The sequence below is a fragment of the Mirounga leonina genome, unplaced genomic scaffold, assembly GCF_011800145.1.
Source record: "Mirounga leonina isolate KUSES-001 unplaced genomic scaffold, KU_Mleo_1.0 Mir_200, whole genome shotgun sequence".
Taxonomy (NCBI): Eukaryota; Metazoa; Chordata; class Mammalia; order Carnivora; family Phocidae; genus Mirounga; species Mirounga leonina.
The window spans coordinates 14,175,062-14,196,698 of NW_023270503.1; the positions used below are offsets into that span (position 1 = coordinate 14,175,062).

Genomic DNA, 21,637 nt, shown 5'->3' on the forward strand with positions numbered 1-21,637 from the left:
CTGTTGGTGGGAATGCAAGCTGGTGCAGCCACTCTGGAAAACAGTATTGCCTCAAAAAGTTGAAAATAGAGCTACCCTATGACCTAGCAATTGCACTACTGGGTATTTACCTCAAAGATACAAATGTAGGGATCCAAAGGGGTACATGCACCCCAATGTTTATAGCAGCAATGTCCACAGTAGCCAAACTATGGAAAGCGTCTAGATGTCCACTGACAAATGAATGGATAAAGGAGATGTGGTATATATACACAATGGAATATTACGCAGCCATCAAAAAAATGAAATCTTGCCATTTGCAAAGATGTGGATGGAACTAGAGGGTATTATGCTAAGCGAAATAAGTCGATTAGAGAACGACAGGTATCATATGATCTCACTGATATGAGGAATTTGAGAAACAAGACAGAGGATCATAGGGGAAGGGAGGGGAAAATGAAACAAGACGAAACCGGAGAGGGAGACAAACCATAAGAGACTGTTAATCTCAGGAAACAAACTGAGGGTTGCTGGAGTGGAGGGGTGTGGGAGGGATGGGGTGGCTGTGTGATGGACATTGGTGAGGATATGTACTATGGTGAGCGCTGTGAATTGTGTAAGACTGATGAATCACAGACCTGTACCCCTGAAACAAATAATACATTATAGGTTAATAAAGAAGTTTTTTTAAAAATTAAATTATTTGAGAAGTAAAAAATAAATAAAATTTGGACTTTGTCCTTTGAATGGGATCTGTTTTTTGGAGAATGGATTTGGAGTGGGGAGAGGGGATGTGGAACTCTAGGGGCAGGAAAATTGGCACAAAGCATGTTAAATCACTGTTGGTGAGAACACGACTTGGACTTAATTTCAGCCTTCAACTCAAAAATGCGCATTATCTTAGCACCCAGAACCCTGAAAGTTTTTGACATCAGTTTCTTTTCTTATTTAGAGCTAATCATTGATGGCCTACCATAAACTAGAATTTGCTGGCAACATTTAGGATCTACCATGCACTTTCAAATCCTTGAAACTGAGGTTTAGAGCTAAGTGGTCAGTGGGACCCAGTAAGACATTTTTTATGTAAGGAGCGATATGATATAAAGAACCTAGAACTGAGTAAGAAGAGTTGCTGTAAACATGCAAATCAACAATGCCACAGAAGTACACCCTTGTGGTTTGTTGGTATGTAAGCAGCTTGTTCACCATTCGAGTCCCAGGATAGGCATTGAGGAGACTAACTGGTAAGGCTGGAAGAAGGGAATATAGTGGATGACAGTAAGAGCTTTGAGCCTTTTGGAATCTGCTTTGTGAGAGGAGAGTGGGGCCTTCCTCACAGATGTGGTATTATTATTCTGTCATCAGCAGGAAGCAATTCTCACGAAACCTTTATTTTCCACACCAGTAAGCCTTGGTAGCAAGTTGAGCGGGTTTGTCTTGTGTCCATGGTTAGGAAACACAAGGCTCTTTATTTGAGCAGAATTCCTAAGAGAAAATTTTCTGTGTCAGATGACTATAGGTAAGTCTGTCTGTCTGTCTCTGTCACATCGGTCTGAAGAAACTTTAAGTCATTGTTTGTGTTACTTGCAGGGAATTTGGGACTACTAAGGCGGTCTCTTAAATGTTTTTGTGCATCGATGAAGTATGACTTCTTAGACATGTCAGGCATCAGCAGGCCTTTTTCCTTTCTCAGTGGGACCATGTGGGACAACCTTTTATTAATCTTGCGTTTAATGGCCTGATACTGAAAAGCTTGACACCACCCCCACCCCTGCTGCTGCTGCTGCCAGTTGATACCCTCCCTGCAGAACTCTTGAAGTAGACCAGTGTCTTCCTTGCTCATTCTGCAACTGGAGAGTATGCTCTGATTGAGTTCCTATTGAAGTAGCACAGATCTCCTTTCAGTTCAGTCAAGGATATCAATAAACCCATCCCAGGGAAAAGCCATGGTATGCCTGTTACAAATCTTAATGGCAACCTATCTAAAAGAGGAGTACAAAGTCTGGTGCTATGCCATAACTGATCCCTTTTGGGAAACCGGTTAAGAGATTTTTTTTTTTTTTTTTAAGATTTTATTTATTTATTTGACAGAGAGAGCGAGAACAGGAACACAAGCAGGAAGAGTGGGAGAGGGAGAAGCAGGCTTCCCGAGGAGCAGGGAGCCCAATGCGGGGCTCGATCCCAGGACACTGGGATCAAGACCTGGGCCGAAAGCAGACGCTTAACGACTGAGCCACCCAGGCGCCCCCAGTTAAGAGATTTTAATAGAAGGGGCGGCTGGGGCACCTGGGTAGTGCAGTCAGTTATGCATCTGACTCTTGGTTTTGGCTCAGGTTATGATCTCAGGGCATGAGATTGAGCCCTGCATCGGAGTCCACGCTGGGTGTGGAGTCTTCTTAAGATTCCCTCTCCCTCCACCCCTCCCCCAAAAAAGAGAGATTCTAATAAAAGTTACAAAAACTCAAATCAGCTGGCTTAAGCAAAAAAGATTTACTCTCTTGTATTAACATGAAGTCTCAACTGTGGTAGGGCAGTTTCAGGGTTGGAAAACAGCTGTTTAATGTCCTCAAGAACTCATTTTTTCCCCCATCTTTCACACTGCCATTCTCAATGGCTTAGCCCCACTCAGGATGGCAAGATGGTTGCTGCAACTTCAAACTTCATATAGAGTCAGAATAAAATTCTGGGGATACAGGAGGATTATTTCATTCTATATATCTCTATCAACAAGGAAAACCTTTGTCAAGAGTACCTTAACAATTTCCTAACATCCTCTTATATCTCTTAATCACTGGCAAAAAAAGGAAACTTGGCAAAGTCTAAACTTTTGGTTCCCCTCCTTGACCCATTCCACATGGCCACATGGAAGAGGGGAGATAGTTGAACAGTAGTGAGGTTCCATATTAGACAGGAGCGAGGCAGGTGAAATAGTAGAGTCTGCTGCACTAAGTGGTTCATGTATTTCCCAGCATCTGAAATCTGAGCACCTGTGAATAAGGGCATTAGAAATAAGTACTGTACTAAATAGTCCTAGTATATAGTGGATGCTCAAAAAATGTGGTAGATGATTGATACAGTAATACTCCAACTTTTAGTGTAAGATGCAGATTTTGTTTTCCACATTAATATCTCTGTGGCGTCTTACATTTAATGGTATCTTGTAATTACTATCAGTGACAGCCAGTTATATGAAAACCTATTGACACATCCTGGTGAGATTAAGAAAGGTCTAATATTCAGACTGCTGAGAGTTGGTAAAATATCACTAGTTTGCTTTAGGTATTAGTGGGGAGACATTGCAATATATGGGGCAAAGCACAGGAAATAGCTTGTGGTCTCTTGATTGACATCAGCTAGTTTGATTTCAGGTATTTGACCTTATGTGTATTTACTCCCTCACTTATTGAAGGCAATGGGTTGTGAAGGACCTGTTGACTTAGTAGGCCAGCAGTAAAGCTAGATGTGAGGAGACTAATTTTTCTTTCTCATTACATTCACAAAGCTAGGGAACCTCCCTAAGTGTGTGTTCGTGGCCCTGTCTGCTACTATATAAATAAGTTTATACTACACTTCATAGGAATCCTACAAGTGGCATTCCAAGAAATAGGAAGTTTGGGAAGCAAAATAATTCTTAAATTGGCATTTTCAACATGTGATTGTATGTAGCGCTATAAACCTTGCTAAGAGTTCTAAGTGTTACATTATTTGAATACTACTCTACTCAATGTTCACAGCATTTTCTAGTATTTGAATATTCAGTGTAGGCTACAGTTCTTTTAAATATTATAAATTAATTTTTTAAAGATCTGTAATGAGTAAAGAGTATGAAAATGAATTTAAGAATAACTTAAGATTTTGGGAATTCCTGAGAATCCAGAGAATTCCATTTCTTTGTGTGTGAATCTGTCAGGAATTCAGAAGCACTAGTGCCTGTGCCTAGAAATTTCAATTCAAGTGGGTTTTAGGATTTTTAGCAACAGTTCCATGAAGGGCCACAAGGTGGAGGTGGTGCCTCATGGAAGTAGCTGGTTTTGTCTCTAAACTATCATACTTGGCTTTTTACAGCAAGAAAGTGTTGGGGTTTTTTTGCTTTGCTGAACAATATTTCAGAAATGTCCATACACCCAGCCTATGTCTTCTAAATATTTAAGGGAGAAGTCATACTACACAAACTCTTCTTGAAAACAGAAGAGGAGGAATTCACCCATCAAGCCATCTGGGACTACCATTTTCTTTGTTATAAGTTCTTTTAAGTTCTATTTCTTTAGTAGTTAAAATACGTATTCACATTGTCTGTTTTTACCTGAGTGACCTTTGGTAGTTTGTATCTATCAAAGAATTTGTTCATCTCATCTATGTTCTTGATTTCATGAGCATCAAGTTGTTTATACTGTTCCCTTATTATCATTTTAATGTCTGTAGAATCTGTTGTGATGTCACCTCTTCCATTCCTGATATTAGTAATTTTGCTCCCTTTTTCCTTTGTCTGCCTAGAAGCTTTTCAATTTTGTTAATCTTTTTAAAGAACTGCCTTTTTGTGTCACTGATTTCTTTTTGTGTTTTCCTTTAACTTTATTCTATATTTACTTCCTTTATTTGCTTTGAGTTTATTTGCTCTTTTTTTCTAGTTTCTTAATGTAGATGCTTGGATCATTGAGACCTTCTACTTTTCTAATGTAACCTTTTAATAAATTTCCTTTTAAGCACTGCTATAGCCGTATCCTCCAAATTTTGATATGTTGTATTTTTTATTTTCATTCAATTCAGAATGTGTTTCATTAATTCTGGAAAATTCTCAGCCATTTTCTCTTTTTTTAAGATTTTTATTTATTTATTTGACAGAGACACAGCGACAGAGGGAACACAAGCAGGGGGAGTGGGAGAGGGAGAAGCAGGCTTCCTGCGGAGCAGGGAGCCCAGTGCGGGGCTTGATCCCAGGACCCTGGGATCATGACCTGAGCCAAAGGCAGACTCTTAACGACTGAGCCACCCAGGAGCCCCTCAGCCATTTTCTCTTAATGTATTATCTCTCCTTTGTTATTTTTGCTGTCTCTGTGGCAGTCTATTTGACACAGTTCGAACTATTACCATTTATTCCCTTATATTTTAACCACTTTTTTATTCTTTTCATCTCCTATTTTTTTAATATTCTGTTTGATTTCCTCGGTTCTGTCTTTTTAAATTTGCCGATCTCTTTTTCAACCTTGCTTAAATCCATCTATTAATATTTAAATTTTAATGACTGTATCTTTCATTTCTGGAAAGTCAGTACAGTAATTTTTTTTATTTTTTTGTGTAGTAATTTAAAAAAATTTATCCTTTTTCATGTTAAACAGGCCATTATTTCAGTTTATGAAAAATTCATGGTATTATCCTATTTGTGTATCTGCTTGACTCTTATTTCAGGTGGATTATCTACCTTGTTTGTTTTGTAAATTTTGATTGGAACATACCTTTCTGAGATTCTTTTTCTGTCCCACCTACCCCACCCCTAAAAAAAATCTTTTCTTCCCCCCTCCCCCCATGAAATTCTTATGAGTTATCATAAGGATTGTGGAAGCTTCCCTCCAGAGAAGTGTTTTTTTGTTGTTTTGTTTTGTTTTTTGGTTGTTTTTAATGCTTCAAGAGTGTTCACTGATTGATGTCTGTTGATTGTCTTTTCCTGGGTCTTCATATGCTGAAGTAATTTGGGATTGTATCCTGAATTTTTTTTTTTTTTTAAGATTTTATTTATTCATTTTGAGACAGAGAGAGCATGAGCAGGGAGAGAGGCAGAGGGAGAGGAAGAAGCAGGCTCCCTGCTGAGCCAGGAGCCTGATGTGGGGCTCGATCCCAGGACCCCGGAGTCATGACCTGAGCCGAAGGCAGAAGCTTAACCATCTGAGCCACCCAGGCGCCCCTGTATCCTGAATATTTTTAATATGATATTATGAGACTCTGGGTTTTATTTAAATCTGCCAGTTTGGTGGTACTTCAAGTTCTGGTCTACATCAATATGCCTGTTCCTGTTGCTTTTCAGAGTCCTTAAATAACTGCTTCATGGGGCATCTGGGTGGCTCAGTTGGTTGAGCGTCCAACTCTTCATTTTGGCTCAGGTCATGATCTCCAGGTCGTGAGATCAAGCCCCTCGTGGGGCTCTGTACTGGGCGTGGAGCCTGCTTGAGGATTCCCTCCCTCTGCCCCGCCCTTTGGAGTGCATGTGCATGCTCGCTCTCTTTCTCTCTCAAATAAATAAATCTTTTAAAAAGACATTTAAAAGGGCACCTGGGTGGCTCAGTCATTAAGCGTCTGCCTTAGGCTTGGGTCGTGATCCCGGGGTCCTGGGATCAAGCCTCGTGTAGGGCTCCCTGCTCAGCGGGAAGCCTGCTTCTCCCTCTCCCACTCCCCCTGCTTGTGTTCCCTCTCTCACTGTCTCTCTTCTCTGTCAAATAAATAAATAAAATCTTTAAAAAAAAAAAAAAAGACATTTAAAGAAAATAGCTGCTTCATGCATTCTTTTTTTCTATGTTAATCACCATACATTACATCATTAGTTTTTGATGTGGTGTTTCATGATTCATTGTGTATAACACCCAGTGCTCCGTTCAGTACGTGCCCTCTTTAATACCCATCACCAGGCTAACCCATCCCCCCACCCCCTTGCATTCTATCCAGGTTTTATAGCTTTGTTCAGTGGGAAAGATGGGATGGAATGTGCTTATTCCATCTTACCTAGAACCTTCCCTCCAGAGATTTTACATTTGCTTTATTTAAGTAACACTAGCTCCTGACCAATTTTTATGTTAATTTGCTGAGATTTGAACCTCAACTTTCAATCCCAAACCTAAATTAGTCACACAGGCCTTAGTTTGAATTCTTAGATGAGCTGAGCCCAGCAGAAACAGACAAGAGACTGTATTTAGTAGGCAGACTTTTTCTAGTCTGTCTCTTCAACAAAAATGTTAGCTTTATGCAGGGAGTGAAGTTTTAGTCACTCAACTCCCTTTCAATGGTGGATCCAAGGGAACGTTAACATCAAATGGTCACATCAGATTTGATGGTCACATCAAATTCTTCAGGGCTATGTAGCATCTGACCCATTAGTTTTCTTTTGTTTTGGCACCTGTGTATTTCCCTTATTTCCTTTAAATGTGGCTGTTCATTAAATTAATATTTTAAGTTCATATTTTCTCTATCATTTATAAGGGTTTGTAGCAGAAAGATTTTCAGATTTTCTTGATCACTGTCTTGTTGAAACAGAAGCACTTTTTTTTTTTTTTAAGATTTTTATTTATTTATTTGACAGAGAGAGAGATAGCAAGAGCAGGAACACAAGCAGGGGGAGTGGGAGAGGGAGAAGCAGGCTTCCTGCCGAGCAAGGAGCCCGATGTGGGACTCGATCCCAGGACCCTGGGATCATGACCTGAGCCGAAGGCAGACGCTTAACGACTGAGCCACCCAGGCGCCCGAAACAGAAGCACTTTCTATAGATTTTTTCTTTTAAGAATCAACTGAGGGGGCACCTGGGTGGCTCAGTAGTTAAGCGTCTACCTTCAGCTCAGGTCAGGATCCCAGAGTCCTAGGATCGAACCCCACATTGGACTCCCCGCTCGGCAGGAAGCCTGCTTCTCCCTCTCCCACTCCCCCTGCTTGTGTTCCCTCTCTCGCTGTCTCTCTCTCTGTCAAATAAATAAAATCTTTTAAAAAATAAATAAAAATCAGGGTGCCTGGGTGGCTCAGTTGGTTAAGCGACTGCCTTCGGCTCAGATCATGATCCTGGAGTCCCAGGATCGAGTCCCGCATCGGGCTCCCTGCTCGGCGGGGAGTCTGCTTCTCCCTCTGACCCTCCCCCCTCTCATGCTCTTTCTCTCTCTCAAATAAATAAATAAAATCTTTAAAAAAAAAAAAATAAAATAAATAAAAATCAGATGATAAAACATAAAAACAAAATTAGAGGCCCAAATGGGATAGTACCTCATTTATTGCTAGAATTATTGGAATTTTTTTATACACACATGTACATGTAAGTATAAATGTGTCTATATATATTTTAGGCTAGAAACGATTACATTTATATTAAATCAGGATTAAAAGTCTCTAGAAAAAACTTTGGAAAAAATACTCTCAGTGCAATGAAATTAATACTGGTCTCAAATTACTACTTGCAGATACTGTAGAAAGGGCAGTTTTAATCTTTGAGAACAAAAATAAAACCACTGCTCTAAATAAAGAGAATTGAGGTTTGTGTGGTTACTTCTTTTTTTTTTTTTTTTTTTTAAGATTTTACTTATTTATTTGACAGAGCTAGCAAGAGCAGGAACACAAGCAGGGGGAGTGGGAGAGGGAGAAGCAGGCTTCCCGTGGAGCAGGCAGCCTGATGCGGGGCTCGATTCCAGGACCCTGGGATCATGACCTGAGCCGAAGGCAGACGCTTAACGACTGAGCCACTCAGGCGCCCTGTGTAGTTACTTCTTTATTTGTCATCTGTTTGGTGTCTTAACAATGTCTCGGCATCCAGTGTAAAATTCACTAGGAGTCTCTGTTTAGTAGATGAGGAGACTTATTTTTCCTTTCACTTGCAGCGGTTTCTCACCAGAAACACGTTCTCCCCTTCTTTCCTGCCAGGAATGAGTAGTGACAGCGATATTGAATGTGACACTGAGAACGAGGAGCAGGAAGAGCACGCCAGCATGGGAGGATTTGATGACTCTTTCATGGCGCAGCCCCCAGATGAAGGTGCAGCACCTGGTGTCCTTTTACAGAGATTAATGAAATGTCTTTTCTGCTGCTGCAGCTGCTGCTGCTTTTTCTTTTTTAATTATTGTCATTTGAGAGACAACATTCTATGGGGTAAACAATACGGTGAATACTGATAGGTATCCCGGCTGGTCAGACACCTGCGGGCTGCTGCTTGGTGGAGCAGGGCACCTGAGCATAACTTCTGGGTTGTACAGAGTTGTTTAAAATAAAAACAAAACTGAGAAGACTTTTCAACAGAGGCAGTTTGTTGCCTGCAGTGCCTAAATATTTAACTGTGTGCCCTTGTATAGAGAATGTTTGTCAATCCCCGGGGGGGGGGGGGGGGGTTCAGATGTTATTAGATGTTATTAGCCTAGCCAATAAGGTAACTTTTTAAAAGATTTTTCCTGATTTCTTAGAAATGCATTTAGTTGAGAGAAGCATCGTTTTTTAAATTTCCTCTTCCTCCCAAAATAGTTTTAGGAATAAAACTCACTGAGAGAAAGTCATTGTTAGTATTTTTGCTTTGTTTTGTTTTAGGAGTACAACCTAATGATTTGATATTATGTATACAGTGTGAAATGATGAGCACAGTAAGTTTAGCTGACATCCACCACCCATTTTCAGTATTTTATCCAGAGACGTTAATGATCAGTCTGAGCATTCCTCTGCAAGATTTCCTGGATCACAACATTGTCAGGCTCATGCTAGTTGTCAGCTTTATAATTTTACAGATTTCCCTGATGTTCTAGTGTCTTTTTCAAAACAGAGCTAAGCATTGGATGATTTTTGAAGTATTATGACACTTTTAGTAATTTTCTCTGTTTCTGAAAGAAGCAGCCAAATTTTGGGCAAGTTATTTTGAGTGCTCATAGGTTGGTAGTGATATCTGCAGGTATAATTTAACTTGCTTTAAAATACATTTTATGTTTACAGAGGTAGTCTTCAGAGTACATACAGCTTCCTCATTTCCTCTTCCCTTCTTCAGCTGCTCCCACAGTGTCCCCAGGAGGACAAAGTTAGGCAGTGCCTTTCCTCTTCTAATTTGAGGGTATTACACGTTTTACTTTTTCTCGTTTATTTTCCCTTTGTGCTTGCTTATACCTGACTCAGATCACAAATTCTTTGAAGAGACAGAGGTTTATCTACAACCCAGTACATCTTTATCGCTTAAATAATATGCTTGGTAAGATCATTTAAAGACATGGAAAAGAAAATACTGGTCCTTAAATACTATTATCTGCTTTTAAATTTTTATCTTAGATACGCATTCCAGTTTTCCTGATGGTGAACAAATAGGCCCAGAAGACCTCAGCTTTAATACTGATGGAAAGAGCGGAAGGTAATTTTCAAATCAAGAGAACTGACTTGCAAGCTACCTTGACCCTGAGATTTGCTGTAGTTGGTGCTCAAATTTGTCATCAGTCAGATAATCAGATTTGGTCTTATTTTTTCATCATCTCTACCTGAAATAGTAATGCTGAAACTTCAGAAAGTAGCACAATTGTAGTATATGACATTAGTACGCAGGAAAAAATTAACAGCTTGTGAAGAAGAATTCTGTGTAATGTAATGAATTAACAGTGTAGTCCTCAATTAGTTTAGTAAGTTAGTATATTTATAAAAGGAAGTTTGTCTACTACAGTGGAAAGGTGATGAACTGCCACACAGTGTATGTAGAAACAGTGCATGTGCTCGGTAGCCTGCTAATCCTCAGTGCTCTTGTGTCTGTGGCTAGATGCTCAGTTGTGTTTAAATGACCACCTTTATATTTTGGGTTTTAATTATAGTTTATAGCTTCATTAATGCCTGTAAATTAGGTAACAGAAAAATTACTTATTTGTAGATTCTGCCCTGTAGATACTTTATGTGAATAACTAAAGCAAAACTAGACTGAGTCTCCTCTTTGGAGTATGTTGGCTGACTAAAATAATTTATTTACCTTTTCTTGTTTGTTCAAGTGCAGGCACACTGATTATTGGCACATAATCTTTCTGTTGTATGACTTTTACAAATATAATTCTAAATGAGTGAAGTTCATGTGAATTGGTTATGTTTCCCAGTCATATGAACACATGGAAGATCATTTAAAATCACTTCTTTTTTTTTTCCTACCTTTTACTAAACAACTATAGTGCAACAAGCATTTTAAAACCCTCTTTTCTCTTTTATTTTCATTAGTTGGACATTGGTTTCAGTGTCAATACATTTAAAGATTCATACATACTGCACAGTGGTTTACTTGAAACTGTGGTATAATGTTTACTTTCATACTCAATTAGCCCAAAATAATTGCCAGACTTTCCACCGTGGTCCTACATTTGTGTTTGATCTGCTATACTATTTGTGAAAATTACACTGCAAGTTGATAAGATTATTGAAGAAGCATGAATATAATACACACGTGAGAGGCACCTCATCTACTTCTATTTTACTTATTTCCCATGTCTAATGTCTTGCCAAATGCTGTGATTCATGGTTTGCTTTTGTTCAAAACGGTTCGCACTTTTTGTTAATAAAATGAACGTGAGAAAATATCATGCCTCTGCAGTTTATTAAAAGTGGGACAGGAAGCCCCCGGGTTTTTTTCCTATTCACGTTACCTGTGTATGATAGAGGCTGCTAAGCTGAGTAGACTGTTAGTAAATGCATGGGGAAATTAAGAGACTGACTTAGACTCTTGGTAATATATGTGGGTACTTTTTCTCCTTAAAAGTTAGTTGGAAATATTTAAGTACTATAATCATATACGAAGTAAAAATTTAACATTCGCTTACTAACATGCTGAGTGTTGGCATGCTGTTGTATAGTTATTAGGTGGTTTATCATGCAGTAATATTCTAAGGCATTACTGATACATTCTTTTAAGGAGACTCATCAGTTGGAATCCACAAACACAAATATGATTGACTACTTTGAATCTCTCGCTATTGCCAGCTCTTTTTAAACTTATATTTGATATAGAACTCAGAACCCATATATCTTTATATCCTATTTGTTTTCAAAATATGGAAAACTACATGTGGTTAAGAACTAAGAAAAGCCTGAGAGAAGACTATTCATTTGGCGAAATTACTTGTAAATACTTAAGCATGGGTGATTTAATCAGGAGATTCTCTTGGGTCATTAATCTACACAGTAGCATTTTGGGGTATCCCTCTGCCCTTTATTGGGAGGAGGTACACTTTTTTAAATCCAAATGTTGTTAACCTTTGCTCTTAATTTTCATGACCTTGAGTTTGTTTTTGTTTTTTTTTTTGGTCCATGGATTCCCTAGAATGGAATAGTGATACTTGGATTGTGGTATATTTGGATCTTGAGAATTTTTCTGGCTTTCCTTATGCTTTCAAGTTATGTATAAAAATCAGGAGTGCTGCCCTTATTTTGATGGATTGAGAGCTGGTGGAGACCCTTTTAATTTGTTAGAATTTGAATTCACTATATCAGCAAAACTATTTTTGGTTGTTACAGCTGTAGGAAAATTTGAAGGTATTTAGTTCTTTATACTTGCACCAAAACTTTGGAGGGAAAATATTTTGAGCTTAATTGGTATATTCTCGTGTATTTTAGGAACCTATTTGTACCATATTCTGATTCCATACTTAAGAATAAAATCTATCTCTTGAAAAGCAAAAAATGCAAGGTTCTAAAGAAATGATATTGAACCTGCCCTCCTGGTATAAAATCCTCTATTTTGTAATTAAAGTTGACAACAGGTTTTACCAAAAATCAAAAACAAACTGGTAGATAACTAAAGGACAGAATGAGTACTCAGAAGCAGTTCTACTGTGGTGAAGAAAATCATGTCTATTTTGTTGGGCTCCAGCTTATTTCAAGTCATGTTGTTTGAGAATTATAAAATAGTAAGAAATATGCAGCATGTATAAATTCTCACAGTCCATTGAAGAAGACCTTTGGGATTCAGTTAACAAGTGTCTGGCATTCTCTGTGAGTAGACAAACCACTGTCCTTGAGCCAAATCCCGACCACTCTTTGTTTTTGTAAACAAAGTGGTAATGAAACACAGTTAACGTCCGTTCACTTATGGACTATCAGTAGCTGCTGCTTGTGCCCTACAAGTGGAGTAGCTGCTGGGAAACCTATTGGCCCCAGAGCCTGAAATACTTACTCTCACACCCTTTACAGATAAAATTTGTTGGCCTCTGCTCTGTTGATATTAATGGGAACTTCATGTGTTTTTAGTATAGAAGGTTTAGACTTCAAACATTTTTAAGTCAAAAAGGTGAAACATTTGATTAGTTCTTTTGTGCTTTGTTTTGTGGTATGCGGTGATGGGCAGCTACTATCCCATTATCGACTCATAAGAAGCCTGAAAGACCAAAAGATTTCTTCAAAGATGAAGGACCTGTTAGCTTTTAGTAGTGGGATTGAAAAATAGAATTCCTTTCCCAGTTTCTAGCCATGTTAATATATTAAATCTGCACCAGATTGCTCCGTGGTGCCGGGAAGCCTTGTGTTTTCCCTCTTCTTGATGTGGTATGCCTGCTTCGGCTATGCTAAATTCTAGGACGCTGTGAGTGAGGGAAGAAGTCACAGGCGAAGGTACCAGTTCCTTTTCCCTCTCCCCCTATTGGTGGTTCATAATCTGATCTGCAAGAGATTTGGCTCAAAAGAAATCTCTCCCCCCCCCACCCCCACCCCCCAATTCTCCTACTTGTAACTCTCATCACCTGCATGCAGTCTGTGCCTCAAGCATCCCTCTACTCTGCTGTTACTTTCTGGCACTTTGTGTATCCTAACAGTCCCCATCTTTTCTTTCTTTCTTCCTTTCCTTTTCCTTTTCCTTTTTTTTCTTTATACTTTTCCCCTTTTAACTGAAGAGCATAGTAGCTCTTAGTCTTTCTTTCCACCGTTGCCTTGTTTCAGTATTTAGTTTTGTTTTTTGTTTTTGTTTTTTAAGTAAACTCTACTGCCAACATGGGTTCGAACTCAATGCCCCCAGAGGCACATGGCGCCAGCCAGGTCCCGCCAGTATTTAGCATTATTCTCACATTTGTTCCTGGAAAATTCCTTCTTAATAAATGTGTTCCCTTAGGCCTAAGGATATAGTAGTTAATGCTTGCATTGTGCACAAACATATTGTTTCTGGACAATTTTGACCAACTGTGTCATTGAATCCTTAAGTAAACCTTTGAGGTAGGTGATTTGAGTGTCGGGCCCATTTGGCAGAGAAACATGCAGTTCGGGGAGGGTAGGTGATTCTCTCAAGGTTCAACACCACTGGCAAGGATGCAATGCATTGCTGGTCCTAGTACATTTTTCAATTCATCACACTTGAACCAAACCGAGCATTTTTATACCTAATAATTAAAAAGCTAAAGACTGCCCTTTTTTTTTTAACCTTCTATTTTGAGTAATTTTAGAGTTACAAAAGAGATAAAAAATCTTGAGTTTCCATATACCCGTTACCCAGCTTACTCAGCTTCTTCTTTTCTTAACGTCTTCTCTAACTGTAGAACTGTAATCAAAATTAGGAAATTAGTCTTGTGTACAGTACTGTTAACTACAGAATTTGTTCATATTTTACCAGTTATTTCATTAATGTCCTTTTTCTGTTCCACGATCCAGTCCAGCATCTCACAGTGCATTTAGTTGTCATGTTTCCCTAGTGTCCTCCGGTCAGTGACAGTTCCTCATCTTTCCTTGTCTTTCATGACCTTGACATTTTTAAAGAGACCAGTTATTTTCTAGAATGTTCCCCTATTTGGGTTTGTTTGATATTTTCTTGTATTTAACTGAGATGAAGCATTATTGGAAAGGCTACCACAGAGGTGATGTGCCCTTCTCAGTGCATTGTATCAGGGGCTATATAATGCAGATACTTATTTTGATGATGTTAATCTTGATTACTTGGTCAAGGTGATGTTTGCTAGGATTCACACTATTTATGGTTTTTCCCTTTTTAATTACTAAATATTCGGGGCAAATACTTTGAGACTATGCAAATATTCTGTTTTTGCTTTATCTCTTACTAATTTTAGCACCCACCAGTGGATCTTGCCTACAACAGTTATTACTGCAGTGTTCTAATATTTTCTATTTCCCTAATTTCTTATACATTATTAGGATTCTGTAAGGAAAAGTTGTCCCTTCTTCCTTCCCCATTTAGTTTTTTTATTCAACCACTTATTTATCAGTATGGGCTTGTAGATATTTATTTTATTCTTTATGATCCAATATTATCATTATTTTACAGTTTAGTTCCAGTTTTAGCTATCGGAAATTCAGATTAGCTTTTGTATCCTTTTGGTATGTTCCATCCTTCTTCCCACTCTCCCTCCTTCTTTCCCTCCTCTGCCCCCACCAGGTGCTCCAGGCTTACCTTGTCTTTTCTCTGACCTTTTTTTTTTTTTTGGACAGTGGTATTTAGAAAGTAAGATTGGGATGTTAAGGTGTGCTTACTGTTACTAGAGTGTCACTGCTTCTAGCCCCTCTCAGAGGATAGAATAGAAACCACCTATATACTTACGCAAACACAGCTCTATAGATTTTTGTATATACATATATGTAAATAATGTTTTAAGAAGACAAACCGTGAGTCTGTATTGATGCCTGCAATACCAGTCCCAACTCCACAGCGTTCATTTTAGCCTTCCCTTTTATTTATTAGATCTTTCTCTAACAGCCTGGCTCTCATTAGCTACAGTATATTTACTTATTTGTTCAACTGTAACATACAAACCAAGCAGTTTCAGAACTGTTGACATATAACCCTTGTGAGGAACAAATTTACCAACTACAGTACAGTGTCAGTATACAGTTTTTTGTTTTTAGCCTTCAGTATCATGACAAACACTTCCCCCCAAAGTTATTTAGGTCCTAAGATTCAGAGTTACATTAGTTCCTTTCTGCACCATCCTCGTCAGTGTGATTATATGATTCATTTGTAAAGTAAGATTCATCTGTTATAGTCTGCATTTTGTCCTCCCCACATATCCTGGTTAATCGTTAAATTTACAGACATTGAAATTCACTCTTTGAGGTATAATGCAGTGTATGTGGGTTTAGCCAAATACAGAGTCGTGTGTATCTGCCACCATAATACTACATCGAACAGTTCAGTCGCCCTCAAAATGCCCTCATGCTAGGCAAATCCTCCCCACCACCCCCCCGACAATTGCTGACAACCATGATCTGTTCTCTGTCCTTTTAGTTTTCCCTTTTCCAGAGTGTCATGTAAATAGAATCAATAGATAGCCTTTCACTTAACAAAATGCAGTTAAGTTTCATCCATCATGTACTTCCTTTATTACCGAGTAGTATTTCACTGTATGGGTGCACCACAGTTTAGTTACCCTTTGAAGGACATTTGGGTTATTTCCAGTTTAGGGTGATTATGAATCTTACATTTGTGTATAGATTTTTGTGTGAACATGAGTTTTCATTCTTTAGGGAATATATGCCTTGGAATGGGATTGCTGGGTGTGTAATAAAGAATCTGGCTGGTCTTTGTCTCTGGTTCCTGGGATATAGCCTCTTAGTCCTTGGAATTTCCGGAATGATAGAAGTATCTTTGTTATTTATGGTGGGTCCTGACAGCTTATGCTAATGAGGTAACTCAGGATGGAGGTGGGGGGGCTGGCACACAGAAAGACTAATCATGGGATTAGAGAGGATTGGGGCTACAGTCACTTCATATCAGCCTGAATAGTTCAGCCTCATTGCCAGTGAGTCAGTCACACTTACCTTATGAAACCCCAGTAAAACCTCTGGATACTGAAGCTCAAATGAGCTTCCCTGGTAGGCAGTATTCTGTATTGTCATCCATTATTGTTTTGGGAGGATAAAATGCTCTGATCACAAGGAACCTTCACATGGGTACTCTCCCAGACTTCACTCTGTGTGTCCTTTCTTTTGCCTGGTTTTGATGTTTGTCCTTTTGTATAATAAAACTGTAATTGTAAGTAGAGTATTTCCCTGAGCTCTGTGAGTTGTTCTAGCAAACTTTCAAACGTGAGGGGGTTGGGCTGGGGACCCCCAAACTTGGCAGCTGGTGTTTGAAGTGAGAGGACTTTGCCCTTAAAATGTGAAATTTGGCCTAACTCCAGGTAGTTAATGTTAGAACTCATCTCAGTGAGTTATGTGGTAAGTACTGCTTCACTTTATAAGAAACTGCTGAACTCTTCTAGACGTGGCACTGCCATTTTACATCACCAGCAGCAAATTACGAGGGTTCTAGCTGCATCCTATAAACACTTGCTACCATCAGCATTTTTTAATTTATATCTAATAAGTGATACTGGTTTTGCTGATATTTTGCTGAGGATTTCTGCATCTATATTCATGAGGGATATTGGTCTATAGTTTAGTTATTTCTGTCTTCATCTGATTTGGTATCAGAGTAATGCTGACCCTACAACATCTTTTTCTGAAGAGAATGTATAGAATCTGTGTTATTTTTAAAATATTTGGTAGAATTTACCGGTGAAACCATCTGGAAGAGATTTCTTTTTCCTAGGTGTGTGTTTTTGGTATTTTTCCTGCTCTGTATTCTCTGAGGTTCCTAGATCTACGGTTTGAGGTCTGTCATTAAATTTTCAGAAATTCTCGGCCATCATTCCAATATTCCTTCTGCCCAGTTCTCTCTGCTGCTCCTAGGATTCCAGTTATGCATATGTTAGGCTGATATTGTTCCACAGCTCTTATATGTTCTGAGTGTGTCTTTGTTTTCCCTTCACTGTGTATCTGTGCCTACGCCTTTTTCAGTTAGGGTAATTTACGTTGATTTATCTTAAGTTTGGTGATTCTCTCCTCGGCCACGTACAGTCCACTGATTGAGCCAATCCGAAGCATTCATCATCTTTGTTATTTTCCATTTCTAGCATTTCTATTTATAGTTTCTCTTTGCTGAAATCGCCCATAAGATCTTGCATATGTTGTCCACCATTTTCATAACAGAATCTGGTTTTTTTTTTTTCTTCAGAGTTGTGTATTTTTTCTTTGACTTATAATTGATATACAACATAGTGATTCAACATCTGTATACAGTATGCAATGCCCCCAAGTGACAGCTACCATCTGTCACCATAAAACACTATTACAATACCCAAACTGATTGTATTACTTATGCTGTACCTTTTGTCCCTGTGACTTACTCATTCCTTAACTGGAAGCCTGTATCTCCCACTCCCCCCCTTCACCCATGTCCCTACTACCCTCTCCTCTGGCAGCCATCAGTTCTCTGTACTTACGGGTCTGTTTCTGCTTTTTGTTTTTTAGATTCCACATATAAATGAAACCATTGTTGGTTTCAGGTCTCACATTTAGGTATTTCATCCATTTTGAGTTTATTTTTGCATATCATGTAAAGAGTGTGGTCCATTTTTCCTACCACCATTTATTGAAGAGACTGACTTATCCCTCTTGTGTACTTTTACCCTTCGTCATAGGTTGACCTTGTGGGTTTCTGGGCTCTCTATTCTGTTCCACTGATCACTAGGACTGTTTTTGTGCCAGTACCGTACCGTTTTGATTACTACAGCTTTAGAGTATATTTTGAAATCTGGGATTGTGACACTTCCAGCTTTGTTGTTGTTTCTCAAGATTGCTTTGGCTATTAAGGGTGGGAGTCTGGGTTCTGATGATTTCTTCAGTCTTCAGAACACTTTTTTTGTTTTCATGTGGCTTTATATATTTTGTTGAAAGTGACATCTTGTGTAGGGCAGTAGATCGTTTGAATTGTTTTTACACCTGAAAATGGGCAGGTCTTTCCTCCTGCTTAGACTTGCATTGCAGAGTCTGAATTAATCTAGGTTGGGAGTTGTGTTTGGTTTGAGGTTCATCATTGCAATAATTAACCTTATTAGCACTAAGTAAATTATCTTTCCTTTGAATAAAAAAACAAATGACTCATGGTTTTAAATTGCTGGGTTTTATTAAGGTATTGGCAAAATTTCAACATACATCTTACCTGAATGAACAGTTTTAATAAATAAAATATGAAGGGTCACTCATGATTACAACTGAACTCAAAAGTGAGCTGTAGAGCAGGTCTGTAAATTAATAAATATACTTGGTAAGAAATGATTCACTTCATTCGCTTCACTCCATAGAGAATTCTTTGCAGAGAAATGTCATGAACAAGGGAACAAAGCCGGTCTCTCACCAAAGAGCACCTAGAGTAAGAGTTAACAATGATGTATCTGTGGATTATCTAATACATCAGAGTTTATTAGAGTATTTCCTTTTCCAGAACAACTGCTGTATCAGTCTGGAGTTCCCAGTTTTATTTGCTTTTTCCTAATTAGTACAATAAGTAGTCTTCAAAATAGAAGATAAAATGCTGCTAGATGAAGTAACAATTATTTTTCAAAACAGTACCATTTGTCTGGAAAATAGTCATGTGATAATACTGGCAGTATCTTATTTTGAAAAAAAATTTTTTAAGCTATTCACAGGTTAGAACAGAAGGGTGAGTAATTTATCCATTAATATGACAGGATTTTAAAAGGTGAAAAAAGTATGTTCTTTTGCTAATTTATGATTCAAAGAAAAATTGTCCGAAATGATGATGTGACCAAAGCTATAGCATCCCCCTTTATGGCCTTGCGTAGGTGAGAATGGTCATCAAGTGAATACATTGTATTTAAACACTAAAATAATAATTTACAAATCACTTTCTCACAAAGCCTTGGCAAGCCTTTGATGGGGAAGGAAGTACTTGAACCACAGCAGTTTTATCTGTAAACACTGAACTTCTTTATGCATCATTTTCGTCTGCTCATCAGATGTTGCACTTCTTACTGGCACAGTGTTCCAACAATGGAGTACGGTTGTCGAGAAGATGCGGCGTGACGCTATACCACCGCGTTGACATTACAGCACTACAAACGTGGTCAGACTCAGACTCAGTGTTGACATTAACATTGTTGACATGGTCCTTGGAAAAGGTGTTACTTTCAAGGATCCGCCTAGTTAAATGCAACAGAAACTTTTAATTGTATTAATTCAAGGACAGTGGATGGCACTTCTAGGTAAAGAAAAGGTATATACATATGTGTTTCCACCATCCTCTTTAGCACAGATGTGAGTGGGATTAATTGCCCCAGTGTTTGGTGCTGTAATGTTGCTAAACCTCAGATATCCCTCAAAAGTACACATCTAGAAAGTGAACAAAGGAAACCTTTAAGTTAGGGATTGATTCCCTTTGAAACTCACAGTGAATGTACAAGGAGTTTGTAATGACTTCATTTGGTAACTTGAAGTCTTTTTTCCCTAACGAGTACTATACTTTCTTGTTTATATTTGTTTTACTATTTCCTATTCTAACAACACTTTAGCAAGCAAACAAATTGATGCAGATCATGTTAAATTGAAAAAGGGATACCGTCACTCTTAAGGATTGAGTGTAGGATTTTCACCACCACTAAATTACACAATTAGTAAAAGTACAAAACACGTAATTCACAGACTATTACCTCAGCATTAACAGTTAATATATATTATATATACTTTTATACTGTCTAATATTTTTACAATCACCAGATACACCGTCATTAAATACAAGTTACAGAATGTGTAGATACCATTAGTTAGAGGGGTACTTATTGCTTACATTAGCAAGCAGCAAATAAGGGCACAGGATTTGAACTGAAGGGAACTACTTTCTATCACCAGTGGCATTAAGATATAACACTGCATTTCACAAAGCACTGCTTTTTACCTAGTTTATGGAACCAAGAGCAGCATGTATCATACCAATAACCACTACTTTAATATTATAGAATTTTAAAGGACTTACCTTTACAAATGGTACCTAACTACTCTATAAATATGCATGTTGTGAACAAATGAATAGTTGCTATTTTTCACAATATTGGTTTATAAGTTGACCACACTAGAACTACTTTGCTTTATTTTCTAGAGGGCTACTGGTATGAAAAATGGAATTAACACTGCTTATATAGTCAGATCTACGAAATTCAGACCCTTAAGGATGTGGTCTGTGTTCATCTGAGTTTTATCCAACCATTTTTCCCCACTGAAAAAACCTATCATTTGTATCTTTCCTTTCACCTTCTTTATTCTGCTCAAAAATAGTAGCAATGGACAACTATAGAAAATCTTGAAAAAATTGTTTAATTTCAGTAAGTGCTTTGGATTATGTGTACCAATATTCTGCTGCCTGCTTTCTTGTTTCCTTAGATAATTTGATTTGAAACTGACACTGCATCTGATGGGTTGTTAACAAGATCTAGGCTTCAGGAAATGACAGACGTGAGTGGGGTCCGTGTATGAGGGTCAAACGTCAGGTTGGTGAAAAGATTCTGGTACTGTAGTCGGAGCCACATTTATTCCCTCCTTCTCAGCCATGTGTCGCAAGACTTGAGAAAAAGAATAAATGACTTCAAGATCACGAAAAATACTGAAAATCTCTACTTATATCCAAATTTTTAAAAATAAAACCTATGGATTAATCTGATCATTGCTAAAGTGAAGTTCTTGTGTGTTTGCTAGAGCTATACTGGCGTCCGGAATATGCTATGGAATCTGAGTTTCCATCATGGGTGTGGGGAACAGAGTAATTGTATTTTTTTGTAAAAACACAGGCAGTGGACGTTTCTTGGCAAGAGCATTTGGTCCGTTCCCCCCGCCCCCCCCCCAGTGGTGTGAGTGAGGGGGCAGCTCCTAGCCATTGGCATGGCTGGTCCACAGTCGACTAGGGGAGGGAAAGAGGTCATGTGGTGATGTTCATGATTCTCAAGAGAATCAGAGGCTGCTTCACTGACTGAATCTGATTACTAGTTTATTTGCTGTCTTTAGTTGAAGATACGCTTCTAGCTTCAAACTACAGAAACGGCAAAAAGCAGACAACTTCAAATTATCAAATGTAAGTACTGAAATGAGAAAGACATCCTCTCTGCAGTCTGAAGTGGCAGGTAGCAGGACTGTAGAGCTTTCTCCATTCATAACTAAATAG

The 21,637-nt window shown here is 38.4% G+C and overlaps 1 protein-coding gene across 4 annotated transcripts in view; it reads left to right on the forward strand.

The window, feature by feature from the left end:
- The window catches only part of TRIM37 (tripartite motif containing 37), a 178,125-nt gene extending 157,086 nt beyond the window's left edge, over positions 1-21,039 (forward strand). For 3 of the 4 annotated variants that reach the window (XM_035026726.1, XM_035026729.1, XM_035026728.1), the window contains 3 exons: positions 8,584-8,694; positions 9,961-10,039; positions 20,863-21,039. In XM_035026726.1, coding sequence (XP_034882617.1) covers positions 8,584-8,694; positions 9,961-10,039; positions 20,863-20,866 — 194 coding nt within the window. In that variant the 3' untranslated portion in view covers positions 20,867-21,039. Of the gene's footprint in view, positions 1-8,583; positions 8,695-9,960; positions 12,412-20,862 lie in introns of those variants that run through there. The other variant, XM_035026727.1, reaches the window with a different exon arrangement.
- Positions 21,040-21,637: the final 598 nt, after the last annotated feature.